General features: G+C 43.9%; 2 protein-coding genes across 8 annotated transcripts in view; one reads left to right on the top strand and one right to left on the bottom strand.

Annotated features, from left to right (window-relative positions):
- Nucleotides 1-25,542, top strand: part of DOCK2 (dedicator of cytokinesis 2) — a 1,781,615-nt gene that overhangs the window by 1,360,239 nt on the left and 395,834 nt on the right. For all 4 annotated transcript variants that reach the window (XM_063928256.1, XM_063928254.1, XM_063928255.1 and 1 more), the window contains exon 33: nt 19,457-19,605. In XM_063928256.1, the coding sequence (XP_063784326.1) occupies nt 19,457-19,605 (149 nt within the window). The remainder of the gene's footprint in view (nt 1-19,456; nt 19,606-25,542) is intronic.
- The window catches only part of LOC134933211 (ERV-BabFcenv provirus ancestral Env polyprotein-like), a 447,012-nt gene that overhangs the window by 109,793 nt on the left and 311,677 nt on the right, over nt 1-25,542 (bottom strand). The window lies entirely within an intron of this gene.

Genomic DNA, 25,542 nt, shown 5'->3' with positions numbered 1-25,542 from the left:
CGTGCTCATGTGACCGTTGGGAGACCGGCAGGAGACCAGGAGAGCCGTACGGACATCGCGTGTACATCAGCGAGCAACGGCTGACTCAAGCAGGGACGCTTATGGGAATAAGTATACCCATGAATATTCTATAGCAATTACTCTGCATATATGCCTGATCATATTTAAATCATTTTTGTATGCCGGCCCCATAACACAATTTTACTAATTATCAGCTGGTGTCTCAGCTACTACCTGTGTTCAAATCATTGCGAACAGTACCTTTGGTGTTCTGGCACTGGGTATAATTGTACACACATAAATACAATATCACGTGTGTCACAATACTTAGTCTCCTTGTGAGCATCAATGTTTAATTATTTTTGCAGGTATTTACCTAATTTTTGCAAAAAAAAATTCTTCTGTCAGGCTGTCCAAAGCAGTATGGTTAGCATTGAAATACGCCCTAATTAATCCAGAGCTGCAGAGATATACAATAAAGGCATCTCAGCAACTAGCAGAAAATTACTAGTATATTTAGGGGAATATATAAACGTCCTTCTTTTTTTCATCTGCTACATATAGCAGTTTGCTGAAGACGTGTATGACACATAGTATTCTGCTACTGATATTGTATCCATTTACATGGCTGCGCTGAGAGGTGCATAAGTAGGTTTACAATGTTTCAATTCACTATCTGGTATTTTGGCAATTATAAAATCTGTTACATATAACGTGCACTACAGTATGGATATATACTTATAATATCCATTCTTTTCATATAATTGTTTGAAGTTCAGCAATTATTTTTATATGCCTCTTTCTGGGGTTTTTTGCACTATGCTTTAACATGCTAGGACACAGATTGATCTCTTGAGCTTTTGGGAATTAGCACAAATATTTATGTTATACTGAGCCATTGTATGATATCTTCTCAATTAGAATATACAGGCTTGAATTCTGAATATTACTGTGTGTACTGTGCTATTTGATATACTGGCTCTATAGTAAACATATGATTGCTATTAATATTTGAGTGCATATATTGCCTTAAGAAATTTTTTATTCAGAAATGGTTAATTTGTGAGCACTCTATTATATGCTAAAACTAAAGGCAGAACAACTACATTTTTCTCTAGGTAATTGAGTATATGTAATTGTCTACTCCTGTTTCCCTATCCTCTATATATGACTGAACTACACTTGGGGATAAAAATTGAGATTAATCTCCTGCGCTGTGGTAGATATCCATATCAGGGGTGTTTCTTTACCAACTTAGGTATAGTGAGTCTGCCTGTCTTTCTTCAAGTTGTAATACTGTACTCTGCCCTCTCTCATTCCCCGTCCTATACCTAATATATTGGCACGACGTGAGAACAGCAGAAGGGTTAGAGTATCTCAGTTTCAACTTCTACTATTCTGAGTTGTTGTTCCATATTCATATTGAGGAATCATGAGACAATTATTGTGTGTTGCATGTGTCATGTTCTAATCCCGTAACAAGGGTACTTGACCAGGAATATGGACATACCTATGCCAATATTTACATGGGTTTTATTCAACACGTGTACTGACCAGATGATTTGAACCCATTGTTTTGGGTTACAGACTGGCACAATGATGGTCTCTCCCTAAATTTTGTAAAGGCACCAACTTGACCCTTGTGATTGGCATTTCCAATCACTAGACTGTGTATACTAACGACCTTGCACCCAGTCTTGTCTGACTCGGGCAGCGGTGCATGATTCTGCCCGTTTGGTGTCTTGGTGGGAGACTATCTCTGTAAGTGAAAAAATTTGCATTTTATTTATGTGGGCCCAGCAGATATGTTAATTATTTCATCATAAATATTCAAAGACACAGGTTAATCTGTGGTTCACGATTATGATATTTTCTATTATTTTTTATCTGTAAATTAATATTGACTCTGTCCGTGTGATCATATATTTTATATATTTTCCTTAATAAAAGTTACGTTTTAATTAGCTTTATTGTTACATAATTCTCTAGGCATACATATAGTATATATACCAATATTTTTCGGGAGTGAGTGCTCCCAACAATGGTTGTTTTCTTCTCTTTCCTCCTCTGAATCCTAATAAGTACAATCACAGAGGTGGTAATATCTATCATAGTTGGAGTGCTGTCCCTATAAGGCAGAGTGCCTGTTAATGAAATGTTCATTACATTCCAGTTTGGGGCAATATTTTATAAGCTCAGAGACTTCCTATATTTCCACTAACCATGACTTGTTTTTAAACCTGAGGCCTTAATTAGTTGTTTTATTATGTACTATTTATATGGTTATTACATTGTTATTTTGTACTATATAACAGCTCTCAGGGGCAGTATGTGTATCTAGCACCATACTATGGGTATTATGTGTATATGGCACTATACTGAGGGAGAGTATGTGTTTCTGCCACTATACTGGGGGCATTATGTGAATATGGCACTATACTGGGTCATTATGTATATCTGGCACTATAATGGGGGCATTGTGAGTTTCTGGCACTACACTTGGGGTATCATGTGTATCAGGCACTATACTGGGGCTTTATATGAATCTGGCACTATGCTGTGACAGTTATGTGTATCTGGCATTATACTGGGGTATTATGTGTATCTGGCACTACACTGGGGCATTATGTATATCTGGCACTATACTGGGGGCACTATGTGTATCTGGCACTATACTGGGGGCGTTTTGTGTATCTGGAATACTGGGCGCATTATGTGTTTCTGGCAATACTGGGGTCAGTGATGTGGAATAGGGTGTAGAGGGGTTAGGGATGTAGTACAAGGTATAAAGGGGTCTGGCAGAGCCGGCCCTAAGTAATATGATGCCCTAGGCAAGATTTTGTCTGGTGCCCCCTAGCACCGTCGCTAGTTCTGCAAGAGATGCCTGGCATGAGTCAGCTGGCAGCTCTGCTAACGTCAGGCGCCTTTTGTTTATGAAAATGCATCTTATTTGCATTACTGTGTGGCTAGGATGCACAAGCAGCTTTCTGCTGATTAAAATGATATGCAGCATGCCTATATTCTGTGTGCGACTGCGGCTGTATCTGCATACGAAATGCTACATTACAGTGATTTTCATGAATACACACAGAATATAGGCATGCTGCATATCATTTTAATCAGCAGAAGCTGCTGGTGCCCCTAAGCATACCAAATGTCCTAGGCATTTGCCTAGTTTGCCTATGCCTAAGGCCGGCTCTGGGGTCAGGGTAGTAAGTGTAGGGTATAGAGGGGTCAGTTAAAATACTAATCCCTAGTACTTAATACACCATTACTGAGTTAAAAAGAAAAATTCTGGAAAAAGTATGCAATCTGGGTAAAAAAAAAGCAAAAAGGTCAGAGATTCAATCTGACTTGCACAAAATATCGTTCTGCTCAAACTAAGATTTGTACTTTTTGTCTGGGGGGGAGAGGAAATTTTTTCGCCCTGGGCTCCGCTTGGTCTAGAACCGGCCCTGTATTAGCTGCACAAGTGAAATTTACCAGCTCCTCCAATAGAATCTGCACTAGTGATATAGGCATGTATTACCACTTTCCCCTTAAAGTGATGCTACTGATCATGGGGGAGATGTATAAAGCCGTGGAGAGAGATAAAGTGCCAACCTTTAAATTCATTTTTTTCAAACACAGCCTGTACAATTACACTTTATCTCTCTCTGATACTTCTCCCCCAGGCTACCATGCTATCTGGCTAGTATGTCCAAATGACATATAACTACAGTATAAGGTCTGCTTTTCCATTACAGTATGTCTGTGAGTGACATTTGCTTTATACTGTATGTACCGGATACAGTGTACCGCATATTGTGTCTGTTTTACCTACTGTCATTATCAGCACACAGCTGCTGTATACAACATTCTGCTGATTGTTATACCCAGCCACCTTCATTTTGAAAACATTAACCTTCGGAGATACCAACAATGCCTGAGTTTCCTAAGGTTTTCCTGGCCAAGCTGACTTTTTCTTCTGCTAAAACTCTATTTCCAAATTTCTCTATTATAACAGTTCTGTGAAGCCATCTGACAACACTTTGTCAGATTTTTTCCAATGTACAACATTACTGAAATAAAATAATATGCCTGCAGAAAGCTGACAAACGCTATATACATCAGCCTGCAGGCATCCCTTCCATCACTTTAAGTGCTGGGAGCCAGAGGCCCCAGTAGTAATGCTGCAGGAAGATTACTACAGTAACGAATGCCAAAAAATGATAGCACAACCTGATTAGCTATTCCACTGTCATGAATAAACTTCTGTGCTTGACTAACTTTATTTTATTCAAATCTATTTTAAACTGCAAGTGAAACACCCTTTTTAAGAACAATAACCTTGCTCCTGTCCTCATGGAGAATAGATTAAAACTGCACAAGTTGGGAGATTTTTTTAGAGGATAGAAAATATGCAATGTGACTATCCTCTATAATGTCTTTGCTCTAGAACGTAATGTACAGTAGGTCACGTTTATGCATACTTGCTTACTTTTCCAGGAATGTCTGGCAGTCTCGCAAATATTAGGTGGCTCGGTCAAGGTGGCTGATGATGCAATGCTTGCTTAATCACATAATTGTGGCCCCACTCCCCACTTCATGATCCCGGTAATTGCTGCATTGTATAGTTGGGGGGGCATAATGTTGCATCATGCACCCACTTGGCCATAACCCCCCCCCCCCCCCTACCCCACAGACACACACTCACAACCAAATCTTTGACCGGGCTGCTCCCCTCTTGAGGGGGCAGACAGAAAATTGGTTAACTATGAGTCTGACACATGACACACAATGAGCCTGATGCTTAGTTGAGCACAAATTGGTAGTAAGTGTTCCTGCTTTTTGCAAATTGAAATAAATGTGTATATCAAAGCCCTTATCTGTACGCTTTGTTTGCTACTTGTCATCATCATTGCAGTTAGGGTTGATGTATTAAGCAGTGAAAAGAGTGAAGCGGCCCATAGCAACCAACCAACTTTGAGGTACCATTTATCACGTACATTCTAAAAAATAATACAAAGAAGCTGACTGCTATGGGTAACTTCTCCACTGTGTCAACCCCTTGGTGTCACATATGAAGTTGCTGTCTCACACAATAACAACAGAATTTAGAAACTTTATAATTGAGTTGTTTGGGAAGACAACTTGTCCTTCTATGTACAGTATATGGCTGGTTGGGTCATAAACAAATTACATAATAAAATAAATATTGTTTTATAGTAATGGCCAGTAGCAAAAAGACTAAGAGGAAATTTCTAAAACCTGCATTACAAGATTGAATTTGTATCCACTATCAATATTAAAGGATTTTTCAGATTTCCTTGAAAGGAGATACAGTATGAAGCATTGCTTACTTTGTGGCAATACAATGAAATATATTAAAATATGGATGTAAAAGACCTGCTGCTACCCCAGTCTGTTGTTGCTATTCCAATCCGCTGCTGCTACACCAATCCGCTGCTGCTATTCCAATCTACTGCTGCTACTCCAATCCGCTGCTACTACTCTACTGCTGCTACTCCAATCCACTGCTACTACTCCACTGCTGCTACTCCAATCCGCTGCTGCTACTCCAATCCGCTGCTACACTAATCCACTGCTGATACTTCAATCCACTGCTACTACTCCAATCCACTGCTAATCCAATCCGCTGCTGGTACTTCACTGCTGATACTCCAATCCACTGCTGCTACTCCAATCCGCTGCTACACCAATCCACTGCTGCTACTCCAATCCACTGCTGCTACTCCAATCTACTGCTGGTACTCCACTGCTACTACGCCACTCTGCAAAGCTGAATAATAGCTGAAGTAAGGAGGGTGCCTCCAACAAATTAAATGCAAGTTGGATTCTATTTGAAGATCAAGTTAAAAACATTTAATAGTTTATGATCAGCGTTAACCAACCTCTGAGGCTCTCCTTTATGTGTTTTTGGGGGATTTTACATCCTTCTTCACATATGGCATAAATAAAATAATTTTCCTATACTGTATGAAAAATGTGCAATCTTACAATAACACCTAATTATATAATTCAAACTATGTACTATTTAATTCACAACACTTAAATGTATATGGGAGTAATGATGTACAGTAAATGGTTTGCACAACAGTATCAATATTTTGGATCATATAAAAAAACACTAATAAAATCAAAAGTATACAGTATCTTAGAAGAAAAATGTCAAAAGATCCAGAGGCTGAGACTGAGTAGAACAGTACTCTTGTAAGCTTTTCCCAAATGTTTACAAAGGATGCCACTACACCACAAGCACAGTATGAACTAAAACAAAAAATATCCATAAATTCGGACAATCCCACCCACTTAAGCTGCAAATAATAAAGTTCCAGAATTTTAATATATATCAAGACTACTGTATATGCAAATGGAAATACATGTAATTTAAGTTATTTCACTGTGTCTTCTTATTCATATTCTCCATGGATTCATGTGGATGATGGTTAGTATCTTATTATTTTAGACTGTTTTTATACAAAAAATAAAATTAAAAAAAATATACAAATATAAAACAGCATGCATCACAATGCTGGGCCAAGTTGTCATCCTACCATATTCAAGGAGAAATGTTGCATGCAAGCATGTCTTTATGGGACACTCATTGGGAATTGGATCAGACCCTCTATAACCAAACTCCCTTTCCAATGTATTTCGCCTGTGTACAGCCTTTATCAAGATAAATGGAGAGCTTTACACAAGTTATATGTTTTAAACCGGAATGCACCAAAATAAAAATCTGTTGTATTATTTATTACCAGCTATTTATATAGCGCACACATATTCCACAGCGCTTTACACAGAATATTTGCCCATTCACATCAATCACTGCCCCAGTGGAGCTTACAATCTAGTACACATTTGTACACACAGACACATTCGCTAGGAGTAATTTTGTTGGGAACAAATTAACCTTCCAGTATATTTTTGGATTGTGGGAAGAAAACTGAAGAACCCGGAGGAAAGTCATGCAAGAACCGAGAGAATATACGAACTCCGCACAGTTAGGGCCATGGTAGGAATTGAACCCATGACCTCAGTGCTGTGAGGCAGTAATGCTAACCATTACACCATTCGTACTGCCCAGAATAATTCAAAATCACAACCATATAAATATATAACATAATGTAGTTATATAACAGTAACATTTCACATTTGCTATTGGTGGACCTGGACTCACCCTGGGATATTTGCAAATTTGCACAGGATTACATTTTTTTTTAAATTACTGATAACATTTTACACATCCGAATTTGTACATGAATGCGTTTCAAATGAGCAACATCCCATTGGCGTATCTTTACTGGGTGCAGGATTGGTCGACACGGGCCCCTGCATTTAAGTGGGCCCACACCGCTTACCTTACACCTATAGACTACTATACAGTACTTATCCCTCTGCTGAGTCTGCTGCCACCAATATCTGTGCATGTGCAGTAGAGAAATCAGAGGGAAAATGGCATGGCTGACATTTATCCTGGAGATCTGCGTATGCCAAGTAGCCTATGGCATAGTGCCACAGCCTACACAGAGGATGCACTGGCGAGAGAGGGGATGGGGCTCAACATGGAGACTGTACACGGGCCCCCTATTCTATTAAACTGCCCCTGCATTAACCCCCACAAAGTGCGGGCTGTTTGTGAAGTTTCTTATATTTCATATATTAGTCTATCAAAACCATTCTTAATATAACTTTTACAGGTAACTGAACCTTTTTTTGCAAGCAAAAAAATGCATTTTGATGGACAGTATTATTTGGGCTTTTATTGTTCATCACATAGAGAAACATGAAAATGCCAGCTCATACTATAATAAAATCCCAATGAGATCTACACTGTACTCTGAAAAGTTCACTTTACAGTTTGCTTGCTGTCTTCAGAAATTATAATTATTCAGCTATTAACTGTACTTTGCATTTGCTACGTCATCTTTACTAGTAATTGCACATTCAGTAGTCCACTCGCTAGAAATCTACAATACACCCACGTAATACAGTAAAACCGCAGGAAAAAAAACAATGAGTAGGGGATAAGCCAATTTCCCATTATCTTTTTGGCAAATGATTGTGCACAAACATGCAGATTGTCGTTGATTGCATTATGTACAGTACAAAAGGTCTAATTTGAATTTCTTTTTTTCACATTAAAATAAGGGAAAGCTGGAGTCTAGCAGTATAGATAACTACATGCTGCGGAACATGCTGTATTTCAGAGATAGGGTGTTGGATTCCTATGATAAAATCCAATATCAGAGCTGAAATGGTTTACCCTTTATGTGCTGGAGAGATTAATACAACTTTTTTTTCATAGAAAATTATGAAATGCTTGTGAAGACACTAGAGAAACCCTGACAACCTCGATATTACTAGTGCAATATTGCAGAAATGAAATCATGCTATACTCAATGATAAATTAATATTTAGAAAACGAATATCTTATATCAGTAGCCCACTAATCAGAAGTTGCTAGCCCATGTAGGTTTATGAGATGTTAGCAAACCCTATACAGATGTTCCTCTACACCACTGTAGAGCGTATTCCCTGCTACGGATCAGTAGAAGCAGTACGGAACTCACCATACTGGAAGATCAGGGAGCGCAGGCTAATGAGTTTCATTGTAAACTTATTTAACCTAATTCCACATAATTTTATTCATTTTGGTTGAAATTATACTTTAAATGGTGGGACTGAAGAGAGTTGAGTTCCATTCAGAGATCTTCAATAGGGTATTCCAGATGTACAAATTAAATAGAAAGCTGCTGCATTTATTTTTTCACAGAAGTGATCCTGTATCTATAGAAACTCTATTAATTATTTTGGGTAAGTTATACATATAAACATTATACTGTATTATATCTGGTACCCTGCAGTGGGGCTAAAGCTGGGTACACACGTATACAATCATCAGCCCGTTCTCCCGATATCAGGAGAGCAGCAGTTTATTGCAAAGGTGTGCCAATGCAGGAGTGTAATACCCCTTTCTCTGACGTCCTAGTGGATGCTGGGAACTCCGTAAGGACCATGGGGAATAGCGGGCTCCGAAGGAGGCTGGGCACTCTAGAAAGATTTATGACTACCTGGTGTGCACTGGCTCCTCCCACCATGACCCTCCTCCAAGCCTCAGTTAGATTTTGTGCCCGGCCGAGGTTGGATGCACACTAGGGGCTCTCCTGAGCCTTTAGAAAGAAAGTATAGAAATTAGGTTTTTTATTTTCAGTGAGACCTGCTGGCAACAGGCTCACTGCAGCGAGGGACTAAGGGGAGAAGAAGCGAACCTGCCTGCTTGCAGCCACCTTGGGCTTCTTAGGCTACTGGACACCATTAGCTCCAGAGGGATCGACCGCAGGCCCAGCCTTGGTGTTCGGTCCCGGAGCCGCGCCGCCGTCCCCATTACAGAGCCAGAAGCAAGAAGAGGTCCGGAAAATCGGCGGCAGAAGACATCAGTCTTCACCAAGGTAGCGCACAGCACTGCAGCTGTGCGCCATTGCTCCTCACACACACTTCACACTCCGGTCACTGAGGGTGCAGGGCGCTGGGGGGGGGGGTGCCCTGAGAAGCAATAATAACACCTTGGCTGGCAAAAATACCACAATATATAGCCCCAGAGGCTATATATGTGGAAAATACCCCTGCCAGAATATAGGAAAAAGCGGGAGAATAGTCCGCGGAAAAGGGGCGGAGCTATCTCCTTCAGCACACTGGCGCCATTTTTCCCTCACAGCTCCGCTGGAAGGAAGCTCCCTGGCTCTCCCCTGCAGTCTACACTACAGAAAAGGGTAAAAAAGAGAGGGGGGCACTAAATTTAGGCGCAGTATACATTTATATAGAAAAAGCAGCTATAGGGGACATAACTCAGTTAGTCCCTGCATTATATAGCGCTCTGGTGTGTGCTGGCATACTCTCACTCTGTCCCCCCAAAGGGCTTTTGTGGGTCCTGTCCTCTGTTGGAGCATTCCCTGTGTGTGTGCGGTGTGTCGGTACGGCTGTGTCGACATGTTTGATGAGGATAATGATGTGGAGACGGAGCAGATGCCTTTAGAAGGGATGTCACCCCCTGCGGGGCAGACACCTGAGTGGATGAGCTTATGGAAAGAAATGAGTGCACGTATAGACTCCTTACATAAGAAATTTGACGACATGCCAAATGTGGGACAGCCGACTTCTCAGGTCGTGCCTATCCAGGCGTCTCAAAGGTCATCAGGGGCTCTGAAACGCCCGCTACCTCAGATCGCAGACGCAGATGTCGACACTGATACTGACACCAGTGTCGACGACGATGAGTCTAACCTGATGCCCACTAAGGCCATTCACTGCATGATTGAGGCAATGAAAGAGGTGTTACACATTTCTGATATAAATACAGGTACCACTAAAAAGGGTATTATGTTTGGGGAGAAAAAACTACCCGTAGTTTTTCCCCCATCAGATGAATTAAATGAAGTGTGTGAAGAAGCGTGGGCTTTCCCTGATAAAAAATTGGTAATTCCTAAGAAGGTACTGATGGCGTTCCCTTTCCCGCCAGAGGATAGGTCACGTTGGGAAACACCTCCTAGGGTGGATAAAGCGCTCACACGTTTGTCTAAAAAGGTGGCACTACCGTCTCCGGATACGGCCGCCCTCAAGGAACCTGCTGATAGAAAGCAGGAGGCGATCCTGAAGTCTGTATACACACACTCAGGCATTATACTTAGGCCAGCTATTGCGTCAGCATGGATGTGCAGTGCTGCCGCTGCGTGGTCAGATAAACTGTCAGAAAATATTGACACACTAGACAGAGACACGATCCTGCTAACCATAGACCATATCAAAGACTCAGTCTTATATATGTGAGATGCACAGAGGGAAATCTGCCGGCTGGCATCTAAAGTAAGTGCATTGTCCATTTCTGCTAGGAGAGGCTTATGGACTCGCCAGTGGACAGGAGATGCAGATTCTAAAAGGCACATGGAAGTTTTGCCTTATAAGGGTGAGGAATTATTTGGGGATGGTCTCTCGGACCTAGTTTCCACAGCAACGTCTGGGAAGTCAGCATTTTTACCCCATGTCCCCTCACAGCCTAAGAAGGCGCCGTTTTATCAGGTTCAGTCCTTTCGGACCCAGAAAAACAAGCGTGGAAAAGGCGGGTCTTTTCTGTCCAGAGGCAGAGGTAGGGGAAAAAGGCTGCAACAAACAGCAGGTTCCCAGGAGCAAAAGTCCTCCCCCGCTTCTTCTTCCAAGTCCGCCGCATGACGGTGGGGCTCCACAGGCGGAGCCAGGTACGGTGGGGGGCCGCCTCAAGAATTTCAGCGATCAGTGGGCTCGCTCACAGGTGGATCCCTGGATCCTTCAAATAGTATCTCAGGGGTACAAACTGGAATTCGAGGCGTCTCCACCCCACCGGTTCCTAAAATCTGCCTTGCCGATTGCTCCCTCAGACAGGGAGGCGGTGCTAGCGGCAATTCACAAGCTGTATTCCCAGCAGGTGATAATCAAGGTACCCCTACTTCAACAAGGCCGGGGTTACTATTCCACACTATTTGTGGTGCCGAAACCGGACGGTTCGGTGAGACCCATTTTAAATTTGAAATCCTTGAACACATACATAAAAAAATTCAAGTTCAAGATGGAATCGCTCAGGGCGGTTATTGCAAGCCTGGACGAGGGGGATTACATGGTATCCCTGGACATCAAGGATGCTTACTTGCATGTCCCCATTTAACATCCTCACCAGGAGTACCTCAGATTTGTGGTACAGGATTGCCATTACCAATTCCAGACGCTGCCGTTTGGACTGTCCACGGCACCGAGGGTATTTACCAAGGTTATGGCGGAAATGATGATACTCCTTCGAAAAAAGGGAGTTTTAATTATCCCGTACTTGGACGATCTCCTAATAAAGGCGAGGTCCAAGGAACAGTTGTTGGTGGGAGTAGCACTATCTCAGGAAGTGCTGCACCAGCACGGCTGGATTCTGAATATCCCAAAGTCACAGCTGGTTCCGACGACACGTCTACTGTTCCTGGGTATGATTCTGGATACAGTCCAGAAAAAAGTGTTTCTCCCGGAGGAGAAAGCCAGGGAGTTGTCATCTCTAGTCAGAGACCTCCTGAAACCAAAACAGGTATCGGTGCATCACTGCACGCGGGTCCTGGGAAAGATGGTAGCTTCTTACGAAACAATTCCCTTCGGCAGGTTCCATGCCAGAATCTTTCAGTGGGACCTATTGGACAAATGGTCCGGATCGCATCTTCAGATGCATCGCTTAATAACCCTGTCTCCAAGAACCAGGGTGTCTCTACTGTGGTGGCTGCAGAGTGCCCATCTTCTAGAGGGCCGCAGGTTCGGCATACAGGACTGGGTCCTGGTGACCACGGATGCCAGCCTTCGAGGCTGGGGGGCAGTCACACGGGGAAGAAACTTCCAAGGACTATGGTCGAGTCAGGAGACTTCCCTTCACATAAATATTCTGGAACTAAGGGCCATTTACAATGCCCTAAGTCAAGCAAAATCCCTGCTCCTACACCAGCCGGTGCTGATCCAGTCAGACAACATCACGGCAGTCGCCCATGTAAATCGACAGGGCGGCACAAGAAGCAGGATGGCAATGGCAGAAGCCACAAGAATTCTCCGATGGGCGGAGAATCATGTACTAGCACTGTCAGCAGTGTTCATTCCGGGAGTGGACAACTGGGAAGCAGACTTCCTCAGCAGACACGACCTCCACCCGGGAGAGTGGGGACTTCATCCAGAAGTCTTCCAGATGCTGGTAAACTGTTGGGAAAAACCACAGGTGGACATGATGGCGTCCCGCCTCAACAAAAAGTTAAAAAAATATTGCGCCAGGTCAAGGGACCCTCAGGCGATAGCTGTGGACGCTCTAGTGACACCGTGGGTGTACCAGTCGGTTTATGTGTTCCCTCCTCTGCCTCTCATACCAAAGGTATTGAGAATAATAAGAAAGCGAGGAGTAAACACAATTCTCGTGGTTCCGGATTGGCCAAGACGAGCGTGGTACCCGGAACTTCAAGAGATGATCTCAGAGGACCCGTGGCCTCTGCCGCTCAGACAAGACCTGCTACAGCAGGGGCCCTGTCTGTTCCAAGACTTACCGCGGCTGCGTTTGACGGCATGGCGGTTGAACGCCGGATCCTGAAGGAAAAGGGTATTCCGGAAGAAGTCATTCCTACGCTTATTAAAGCCAGGAAAGATGTTACGGCAAATCATTATCACCGCATATGGCGGAAATATGTTGCATGGTGCGAGGCCGAAAAGGCCCCAACAGAGGAATTTCAACTAGGTCGATTTCTGCATTTCCTGCAAGCAGGAGTGAATATGGGCCTAAAACTAGGCTCCATTAAAGTACAGATCTCGGCTCTGTCGATTTTCTTTCAAAAAGAACTAGCTTCAGTACCTGAAGTTCAGACATTTGTGAAAGGAGTGCTGCATATTCAGCCCCCGTTTGTGCCTCCTGTGGCACCTTGGGATCTCAACGTGGTGTTGAGTTTCTTAAAATCACATTGGTTTGAGCCACTAAAAACCGTGGATCTGAAATATCTCACGTGGAAAGTGGTCATGTTATTGGCCTTGGCTTCAGCCAGGCGAGTGTCAGAATTGGCGGCTTTATCATGTAAAAGCCCTTATCTGATTTTCCATATGGATAGGGCAGAATTGAGGACTCGTCCCCAGTTTCTCCCTAAGGTGGTGTCAGCATTTCACCTGAACCAGCCTATTGTGGTGCCTGCGGCTACTAGGGATTTGGAGGACTCCAAGCTGCTAGACGTTGTCAGGGCCCTGAAAATATATGTTTCCAGGACGGCTGGAGTCAGAAAATCTGACTCGCTGTTTATCCTGTATGCACCCAACAAGCTGGGTGCTCCTGCTTCTAAGCAGACTATTGCTCGCTGGATTTGTAGTACAATTCAGCTTGCACATTCTGTGGCAGGCCTGCCACAGCCAAAATCTGTAAATGCCCATTCCACAAGGAAGGTGGGCTCATCTTGGGCGGCTGCCCGAGGGGTCTCGGCTTTACAACTTTGCCGAGCAGCTACTTGGTCAGGGGCAAACACGTTTGCAAAATTCTACAAATTTGATACCCTGGCTGAGGAGGACCTGGAGTTCTCTCATTCGGTGCTGCAGAGTCATCCGCACTCTCCCGCCCGTTTGGGAGCTTTGGTATAATCCCCATGGTCCTTACGGAGTTCCCAGCATCCACTAGGACGTCAGAGAAAATAAGAATTTACTCACCGGTAATTCTATTTCTCGTAGTCCGTAGTGGATGCTGGGCGCCCATCCCAAGTGCGGATTGTCTGCAATACTTGTAAATAGTTATTGCTAACTAAAGGGTTATTGTTGAGCCATCTGTTGAGAGGCTCAGTTGTTTTCATACTGTCAAACTGGATATAGTATCACGAGTTGTACGGTGTGATTGGTGTGGCTGGTATGAGTCTTACCCGGGATTCAAAATCCTTCCTTATTATGTCAGCTCGTCCGGGCACAGTGTCCTAACTGAGGCTTGGAGGAGGGTCATGGTGGGAGGAGCCAGTGCACACCAGGTAGTCATAAATCTTTCTAGAGTGCCCAGCCTCCTTCGGAGCCTGCTATTCCCCATGGTCCTTACGGAGTTCCCAGCATCCACTACGGACTACGAGAAATAGAATTACCGGTGAGTAAATTCTTATTTTTCCACTAGCTCTAAAAACACTGGTAAATGCGCAGGGGTGCGCATTTCCCGTGTTTTTTTTCCAGCGGAAATGGCCCCTCCTGCAAATTCCCGGATCAAGTGATCCGGGAATCCTACCCGGGTAGCTTTCCGGGTTGAACATGTGTTCAACCCGGTAAGCTGTGTAGTGTAAATAGAAGCCGTGTCGTTGCGACACGGCTCCCATTCACAGTGTATGGAAGGGCGGCGCTGGGAGATCATGTGATCTCCAAGCACCGCCCCTGCAGCGTTAGCAGCAGCGTCACCAACATGGCAATGTGCCAGGTTGGTGAGCTTAGTGTAGAAGGGAGCTCTAGCACGGGTCGCAGCCATGTCAGGCTCCCAGCTGCGACCCGTGCTAGCAAGTGGAAAAGGGGTATTAGCTGATAAATGGCTTATAACGCTCCTGCAACGGTCGGTATCAGAGGTCGAAACTTGTATGTAGTTTCAAATTTGTCGGGCCAACCTCCCGATCCCATAAAAGCTCGTACTTACATATAAACTCATGTCAGTATTGAATATGTGTGTACGGGTGTCAGCAGTAGGTCAAGCCAGGGATACACTGCTCTGCTAATCGGGAGCGTTAACCGCATCAGTAGGGTAGTTGTACAGGTGTGTATCCAGGTTAAGTGTAAGTCATATGCTGATATGATAGCTTCAGCAGTAGTCGCATCTGTGACTACAGTATATGCTAATGCTAGTAACAGCCCTTCCCCTGGTGTACACACGTTTGTCTGTGACTATATTCTAATGCTAGTAACAGCCCTTCCCCTGGTGTACACACGTTTGTCTGTGACTATATTCTAATGCTAGTAACAGCCCTTCCCCTGGTGTACACACGTTTGTCTGTGACTATATTCTAATGCTAGTATAAGCCCTTCCCCTGGTGTACACACGTGTGTCTGTGACTATATTCTAATGCTAGTAACAGCCCTTCCCCTGGTGTACACACGTGTGTCTGTGACTATATTCTAATGCTAGTATAAGCCCTTCCCCTGGTGTACACACGTGTGTCTGTGACTATATACTAATGCTAGTATAAGCCCTTCCCCTGGTGTACACAGGTGCAGCTGTGACTATATTCTAATGCTAGTATAAGCCCTTCCCCTGGTGTACACACGTTTGTCTGTGACTATATGCTAATGCTAGTATAAGCCCTTCCCCTGGTGTACACACGTGTGTCTGTGACTATATTCTAATGCTAGTATAAGCCCTTCCCCTGGTGTACACACGTTTGTCTGTGACTATATTCTAATGCTAGTATAAGCCCTTCCCCTGGTGTACACACGTGTGTCTGTGACTATATTCTAATGCTAGTAACAGCCCTTCCCCTGGTGTACACACGTGTGTCTGTGACTATATTCTAATGCTAGTAACAGCCCTTCCCCTGGTGTACACACGTTTGTCTGTGACTATATTCTAATGCTAGTAACAGCCCTTCCCCTGGTGTACACACGTGTGTCTGTGACTATATTCTAATGCTAGTAACAGCCCTTCCCCTGGTGTACACACGTTTGTCTGTGACTATATGCTAATGCTAGTATAAGCCCTTCCCCTGGTGTACACACGTGTGTCTGTGACTATATTCTAATGCTAGTATAAGCCCTTCCCCTGGTGTACACACGTGTGTCTGTGACTATATTCTAATGCTAGTAACAGCCCTTCCCCTGGTGTACACACGTGTGTCTGTGACTATATTCTAATGCTAGTATAAGCCCTTCCCCTGGTGTACACACGTTTGTCTGTGACTACATTCTAATGCTAGTATAAGCCCTTCCCCTGGTGTACACAGGTGCAGCTGTGACTATATTCTAATGCTAGTATAAGCCCTTCCCCTGGTGTACACAGGTGCAGCTGTGACTATATTCTAATGCTAGTATAAGCCCTTCCCCTGGTGTACACAGGAGCAGCTGTGACTATATTCTAATGCTAGTATAAGCCCTTCCTCTGGTGTACACAGGTGCAGCTGTGACTATATTCTAATGCCAGTATAAGCCCTTCCCCTGGTGTACACACGTTTGTCTGTGACTACATTCTAATGCTAGTATAAGCCCTTCCCCTGGTGTACACAGGTGCAGCTGTGACTATATTCTAATGCTAGTATAAGCCCTTCCCCTGGTGTACACAGGTGCAGCTGTGACTATATTCTAATGCTAGTATAAGCCCTTCCCCTGGTGTACACAGGTGCAGCTGTGACTATATTCTAATGCTAGTATAAGCCCTTCCCCTGGTGTACACACGTGTGTCTGTGACTATATTCTAATGCTAGTAACAGCCCTTCCCCTGGTGTACACACGTGTGTCTGTGACTATATTCTAATGCTAGTAACAGCCCTTCCCCTGGTGTACACAGGTGCAGCTGTGACTATATTCTAATGCTAGTAACAGCCCTTCCCCTGGTGTACACAGGTGCAGCTGTGACTATATTCTAATGCTAGTATAAGCCCTTCCCCTGGTGTACACAGGTGCAGCTGTGGCTATATTCTAATGCTAGTATAAGCCCTTCCCCTGGTGTACACACGTGTGTCTGTGACTATATTCTAATGCTAGTAACAGCCCTTCCCCTGGTGTACACACGTGTGTCTGTGACTATATTCTAATGCTAGTAACAGCCCTTCCCCTGGTGTACACAGGTGCAGCTGTGACTATATTCTAATGCTAGTAACAGCCCTTCCCCTGGTGTACACACGTGTGTCTGTGACTATATTCTAATGCTAGTAACAGCCCTTCCCCTGGTGTACACACGTGTGTCTGTGACTATATTCTAATGCTAGTAACAGCCCTTCCCCTGGTGTACACAGGTGCAGCTGTGACTATGTGCCTAATTCAGACCTGATTGCTGCTGTGTCTTTTCGCACAGCAGCCGGTCAGATCTGAACTGCTCATGCACCGGCGCCGCAGTACACCGGCGCATGCAAGACAGCCGACGGCCGTCTCAGCCCTGCGATTGCCTCTGTCTGATTGACAGGCAGAGGCGGTCACTGGGTGGGAGGGGGCATGCCGGAAGCATTTGCCCGCAGTTTTAGGGGCGCGATCCGGATAATGAAGGCATGCCCGGACCGTGCGGGGGCGAGCTGCGGCAGCTGTGTGACATCACACGCAGCCGCTGTGACCCGGACAGTGATGAGTAACTCCCTGCCAGCGCGCAGGAGCTGTGCTGGTAGGGAGCTACTCTTTAAGTACAAAAGCATCGCCGCTGTGCAATGCTTTTATACTTATGCGATGGGGTAGGGCCTGACATGCGGTGTGGACTAGCCCTGTGCTGGGCATCCCCCCGCATGTCACGGAAGCTGATCGTAGGTGTGCTAAATTTAGCACATCTACGATCAGGTCTGAATTAGGCCCTTTTTGCTAATGCTAGTATCAGCCCTTCCCCTGGTGTACATTACAAGCCTGGATCTGACTGTGCAAGGGCAGCCATCGGTAGCAGATCTGGACTTTCACCAGCCCCATGCTAGGTACAGAATCTCCTTCAGAGTATGGCCTCTAATGTACGGGATTAAGCAACTGAGTTTGTCACCACTCCTGAGACATGCTCATGACACAGCGTCAATGAGCCCATCAGGTGGGAATATCTTCATAGGTCTGCATTGCCATCTCTCAGTCATCGCCCTGAATCGCCCAATACAATCAGTTCTGCAACTCTGTACACAGACATTGTGGAACGCATGCAATTTAAAAGCATGCGCAGTTGCAAAGAATTGCTAATTTGTGCGCACATCAGCCTTGCGTGCGACTCAGAATAGGGCTGCCCTGGCTATCCAATGACAATTTACCCGTGTAGGGTTTATTTAAAGCTATATGAACATTTTTAAAATCCAAAAATGTAAGCCCCCAAATGCTACCTTTAAAAGCAGGTGTCATAACAGAGCTACATTCACATACACCCAGGGCCGGCGACAGGGGGGGTCAAAGGGGACACCTGTACCGGGCCCCAAGGATCAGAGGGGCCCCAAGTATATGCCACTTAATGTCCGGCAGAGATGTCAGCAAGGAATCATCATGGAGTTATTGGGGAGAGACAGACGGTGGTGTGTGTGGAGGACGAAGGAGAGATATACATATTTATATATCTGTATACTGTAGATAAATAAAAATATATATATATTTATTTAATAACCGTTTATTATATAGCGCAGCAAATTCCGTTGCTCTGAGGGGGCCCCAGAGATATGACTCTACCGGGCCCCAAGATGTCTGTTGCCGGCCCTGCATACACTTAATGCAGGCAGCGGGTCTATCTGCCTAACATAAATACACATGGTTTACAATGCAGACATTTACAAAATGCACGTGTTTATGCACATGTGAAAGGGTACACAATATGTTTTGTTTTCAATAAACAGAAACCCTATGTACAGTGTATAAAATAAATGTAAGTAATAAATGTAATAAGTGGTGTTATGTAAAGTGACTTGGGGGTAATTCAGAGTTGATCGCAGCAACAAATCTGTTAGCAATTGGGCAAAACCATGTGCACTGCAGGGGAGGCAGATATAACATGTGCAGAGAGAGTTAGATTTGGGTGTGGTGTGTTCAATCTGCAATCTAATTTGCAGTGTAAAAATAAAGCAGCCAGTATTTACCCTGCACAGAAATAAAATAACCCACCCAAATCTAACTCTCTCTGCAAATGTTATATCTGCCTCCCCTGCAGTGCACATGGTTTTGCCCAACTGCTAAAAAATTTCCTGCTGCGATCAACTTGGAATTACCCCCAGTGAGCGTAGTCACACTAGTACCTGTTTTCTATAATTTGTGTATGCTTATTTTATACCAGGCCAGAACAAGATCTGCTTTATTCCTGGAATGGTTGGACCAATTCTAGAGATGACACTTATTCCAGAAGTAGAATTACGCAAAGCCACAATCCCGATCTTTTTTGATATGATGCTTTGTGAATACTTCCATAATGGAGATTTCAGAAAGGTAACGCATGCAGAAGTATATGATATGTAGAAAGTTGTCCGCTAAATAGTTATTAAAATATATTAGTTAAACAATATTTGCAATTTATTGTTTAGCAACTTATCTGGTAATGGTCTGGTCACTTAGTATTATAAGTAATTGCTAAAACTCAATATAAAGGGATATTTGTGGTGTTGTGTAGATTTTGATGATCAGCTGCACATATGACTGCTATTTATGGTAACCCAGCTAGCAGTACAGATTTTCCTGTGCACCTAGGGGGTGGGAGCAATAGTCTGCTATATACCTGGTTGGGTGGTCCTGGGAAAATGGTCTGAGTTATCGCTGATTGATACCTGCTTTGCTTATAACTTTTTCTTTCTTTTCAATTGTTATCTTTCTAACCTGTGAAGATCTTACATTGCAATATAGGATGGTAGTATTTCTGACGTCCAATTTGTCTCTTGGTAGAAATCATTATAGACGGTCGAGTCATATTATTATGGCCACCAGCTAAAAGGCAGAGTAATCACCATGTGCAGCACAGACAGCAGGTATACGGGCTGAACTGTTGTTTTAGACATATATCTGGAAGCCCCCAGGTTCATTTTGACGGCCCTCACGCACCTTCATACCCAACGTTCACCTCTCACATCAGTGGCACGTGGTGCTCCGCAGATTCCACATTGGCTATTTACAATGGTGCCATTTGTCCAGTCACGATACACCTTCACCACAGCAACACGCGAACAGTTCACAAACTGCTCCGTTTCAGAAATACTGCCACCCTTGGCCTGAAAGCTGATAATTATCCCTTTGCAACTCAATAAATCGCTGCTTTTATTCATGACCGCAACGAGTGATACTGTATGTGTGCAGATGGCCTATCACACACCTTATATACCCACCAAGCCAGTGCATTACACGTGACGTACTTCATAGACTATGAGCTGCACACGTCAAATGTAGGAGGTGGTAATAATAATGTGACTTGACCATGTATTTTCCTACACAGTACATCAGACATATGGTGAGCATATCAAGAGTAGTAGCTTAATGTTAACAGTGCATTTAAGCAGCTATGCACAGTGTGGATGCAAGATAATAAATGTTTCAATTATTATACAGTAGAGTTCTGCTGAAAAGTTGCATTGCCTTGCTTCATTTCCCAGATTGTAATATTGAAATTCCCTTCAATAACACCTTGTAATTGTACTACTTCTGTCAAATAAAACAATAAAAAAAAGCACTTGCCTACTGTGCTTCGTAAATCAAGTTAATATGTTTGCATGCTGACTTAAATTAATGAATTAGCAGTATTTGCTGTCTGGAGTATCTGTTAGTCACCTTTAGAAAAAAGAAACACAAAGCAGAGCTACAAGTAACTGTCTATTACTTATGCACCGACCACAGATTGTACACAATATATTAAAATTGGCCTTGTCTGCACAGTCTATTTTGTAATAAAAAAAATGGTCCAATAAAAAACCCCAATATTTACAGTATATAAAAATGGGTGGGCTGACCCCTTTCAAGAGGGGAAATTTGGATGTAGTACGCTTAGACAGAAAAATGAGCCAGGCAACAGCATTAAGAATACATTGGAGTGAAGAGAGGCATTTGTCAGGGAGGTCAGGGTGAGAAATGGTCTAATCTAGTGATGTGCACCGGAAATTTTTCGGGTTTTGGTTTTGGATTCGGTTCCGTGGCCGTGTTTTGGATTCGGACGCGTTTTGGCAAAACCTCCCTGAAAATTTTTTGTCGGATTCGGGTGGTTTTTTTTTACAAAAAACCCTCAAAAACAGCTTAAATCATAGAATTTGGGGGTCATTTTGATCCCATAGTATTGTTAACCTCAATAACCATAATTTCCACTCATTTCCAGTCTATTCTGAACACCTTACACCTCACAATATTATTTTTAGTCCTAAAATTTGCACCGAGGTCGCTGTATGACTAAGCTAAGGATGGCAGATTTAAAAAATAGTCCCCAAACCGCACATGATGCAAAGAAAAAAAGAGGTGCACCAAGTCGCTGGATGGCCAAGCTAAGCAACCCTAGTGGCCGACACAAAGACCTGGCCCATCTAGGAGTGGCACTGCAGTGTCAGACAATATGGCAGATTTAAAAAAAATAGTCCCCAAACAGCACACGATGCAAAGAAAAAATGAGGTGCACCTAGGTCGCTGGATGGCTAAGCTAAGCGACCCAAGTGGCCGACACAAACACCTGGCCCATCTAGGAGTGGCACTGCAGTGTCAGATAGGATGGCACTTCAAAAAATAGTCCCCAAACAGCACATGCAGCACACATATGGATAGTATACTTGACGACACAGAGGTAGAGCAATGGACTACTGTACCGTACTGCTATATATATATATATATATATATATATATATATACTGGTGGTCAGCAAAATTCTGCACTGTCCTCCTACTATATACTGTGCACAACTAAAATTCAGCACAGGTATGGATGGATAGTATACTTGACGACACAGAGGTAGAGCAATGGACTACTGTACCGTACTGCTATATATATACTGGTGGTCAGCAAAATTCAGCACTGTCCTCCTACTATATACTGAGCACAACTACAATGCAGCACACAAATGGATTGTATACTTGACGACACAGAGGTAGAGCAATGGACTACTGTACCGTACTGCTATATATATACTGGTGGTCAACAAAATTCTGCACTGTCCTCCTACTATATACTGCGCACAACTACAATGCAGCACACATATGGATTGTATACTTGACGACACAGAGGTAGAGCAATGGACTACTGTACTGTACTGCTATATATATACTGGTGGTCAGCAAAATTCTGCACTGTCCTCCTACTATATACTGCGCACAACTAACATGCAGCACAGGTATGGATGGATAGTATACTTGATGACACAGAGGTAGAGCAATGGACTACTGTACCGTACTGCTATATATATATATATATATATATATATATATACTGGTGGTCAGCAAAATTCTGCACTGTCCTCCTACTATATACTGCGCACAACTAAAATGCAGCACAGGTATGGATGGATAGTATACTTGACGACACAGAGGTAGAGCAATGGACTACTGTACCGTACTGCTATATATATACTGGTGGTCAGCAAAATTCAGCACTGTCCTCCTACTATATACTACAATGCAACACAGATATGGAGCGTTTTTCAGGCAGAGAACGTAGATATTTTCAGCACACTGAGCACAAATATTTGCAGCACACTGAGCACAGATATTTGCAGCACACTGAGCACAGATATTTGCAGCACACTGAGCACAGATATTTGCAGCACACTGAGCACAGATATTTGCAGCGCACTGAGCACAGATATTTGCAGCACACTGAACACAGAAACTGAGAGAACACAGCCACGTTCTCTCGCTATCATCTCCAATGCACGAGTGAAAATGGCGGCGACGCGCGAATCTCGCGAGAATCCGACAGCGGGATGATGATGTTCGGGCGCGCTCAGGTTAACCGAGCAAGGCGGGAAGATCCGAGGCTGCCTCGGAACCGTGTAAAATGGGTGAAGTTCGTGGGGGTTTGGATCCCAAGGAACCGAACCCGCTCATCTCTAGTCTGATCCTATCAATATTTTTGAGATAGAAATGGTAGCACTGTGAGAGGTACTGAATGTGTTGTTTGAAGGAGAGGGAGGAATCTAGGATAACTCCAAGATAGTGTACTTAAGGGCTAGAGGAGATAGTAGTGCCATCAATAGAATAGTGAAATTGTGGGAGGCGAGGTTATTAAGGAGGGTGGGAAGAAGATCAGCTCAGTCTGAAGGTGCATACATACAGGGCCTAATTCTGACTTGATCACAGCAGCAATTTTCTTAGCAGTTGGCCAAAACCATGTGCACTGCAGGGGGGGCAGTTATAACATGTGCAGAGCGAGTTAGATTTGGGTGGGGTGTGTTCAAACTGAAATCTAAATTGCAGTATAAAAATAAAGCAGACAGTATTTACCCTGCACAGAAATAAAATAACCCACCCAAATCTAACTCTCTCTGCAAATGCTATATCTGCCCCCCTGCAGTGCACATGGTTTTGCCCAACTGCTAACAAACTTGATGCTGCGATCAACTCAGAATTACCCCCACTGTGCGATGTTTGCTGACGATTTTGACTATATACTTAAAATCATAAGAAAAGTTAGCACAAATCGCACCAAGGGGATAATTCTGAGTTGATTGCAGCAGCAAATTTGTTAGCAGTTGTGCAAAAGCATGTGCACTGCAGGTGGGGCAGATATAACATTTGCAGAGAGAGTTAGATTTGGGTGGGGTGTGTTCAAACTGAAATCTAAATTGCAGTGTAAAAATAAAGCAGCCACTATTTACCCTGCACAGAAACAAAAAAACCCACCCAAATCTAACTCTTTCTGCAAATGTTATATCTGCCTCCCCTGCAGTGCACATGGTTTTGCCCAATTGCTAACAAACTTGCTGCTGCGGTCAACTCAGAATTACCCATGTGTACACAGCTTGCGATACAGATGCGCGCTCCCGTGGGGTCGGTATCGCAAAACAAAATAGACTGTGCAGACAAGGCAAATTTGAATATATTGTGTACAATCTAGTTTCTAGTAGTCAAAATTGTATACAGTCAAAATCGTACATAGTCAAAATCACAAGTAAAGATAGTCAATATTGGTGGTTCTGGGCTCCGGGGAGTTCAAGGGAAATCACAAAGTAAAAATTTGCACTTAGGGGGTCATTCCGAGTTCATCGCACGTAGCAACTTTTTGCTGCTCGTACGATCAACTAGACGCCGCCTATGGGGGAGTGTATTTTAGCATAGCAGGGCTGCGAATGCTTGTGCACAAGAGTAGCCCTGCAGCTACTTACCCAGTGCGACGGATCCAGCGATGAAGGTCCCGGTCCTGACATCCGTCCTCCGTTTGCCTGGACACGCCTGCGTTCTTCTTTCCACTCCCTGAAAACGGCTGGAAATGGTGAGTATCCTCCTCGGAACGCCTGCCGCCTGTCTATCTTCTTGCGATCGCCGCTGCGATCACATTTGTCGCTGGCGGCGGCGTTGCCTGGTGATGATCGTCGCCAGGCAATGACACATGTGCGCAATGCGCCTGCCGTGCATGTGCATTTCCGACACGTTCGCACCGCAGTGAACAACCACTGCGTGCGAACGGGTCGGAATGACCCCCTTAGTCAATATCTCACCATGTGTATGCACCTTTAGCCATGTTAAGTTTTACAAAGCACTTGGACATCCAAGAAGAGATAGCAGAGAGACAGCTTAAGATACGAGTGAGAAGGCAGGGGTAGAGGTCAGGGGAGGAAAGGTAGCTTTGAGTTTCATCAGCGTAGAAGTCAAAAGAGCGAATGAGCCCGCATAAAAAAGATGTATAGAGAGAGAAAAGGAGAGGTACAAGAACAGAACCTTCGGGGACACTTACTGATAGGGGAAGTGCGTGAGAAGTGGAGTCATGATTTGAGACAGAGAAGGAGTGGTCCAGGAGGTAGGAGGATAGCCAGGAAAGGGCAATATCATGCAGACCAAAGGAGTGAAGGGTTTGCAGGAGGGGAGGATGGTCCAGTGTCAATAGCAGCAGAGAGGTCAAGGAGAATAGGCAGTGAGTAGTGGCTCTTGGATTTGGCAGCATGGATGTGAAGTAGGTGGCAAAGTCAAGGGCAGAGTGAAGAATGGTGTCGAGGGGCGGGTGGGCAGAGGAGGGAGTTGACAGTACCAAAGAGATGCTGGGGGTTCAAAGATTGGGAGGAGATGAGTTTCTTGAAGTATGACTGTTGGAGAGAGAAAATGCACTACTGCAGGATGAAAATATAAATATTAAATGGAGGAAGTCCACTTTTTAGCGTGATTTCTTCCACTGTCATTCGGAGGTACGTGAACATTTTTGCAGATATCTGGTGCATTTGGAATGCCTGGTTTGAGGGATTGATTTTCGAAGGTA

The sequence above is a fragment of the Pseudophryne corroboree genome, chromosome 6, assembly GCF_028390025.1.
Source record: "Pseudophryne corroboree isolate aPseCor3 chromosome 6, aPseCor3.hap2, whole genome shotgun sequence".
In the NCBI taxonomy this organism is placed as follows: Eukaryota; Metazoa; Chordata; class Amphibia; order Anura; family Myobatrachidae; genus Pseudophryne; species Pseudophryne corroboree.
The sequence above is the reverse complement of the archived record's forward strand: the minus strand, read 5'-3'. Positions and strand labels throughout refer to the sequence as shown.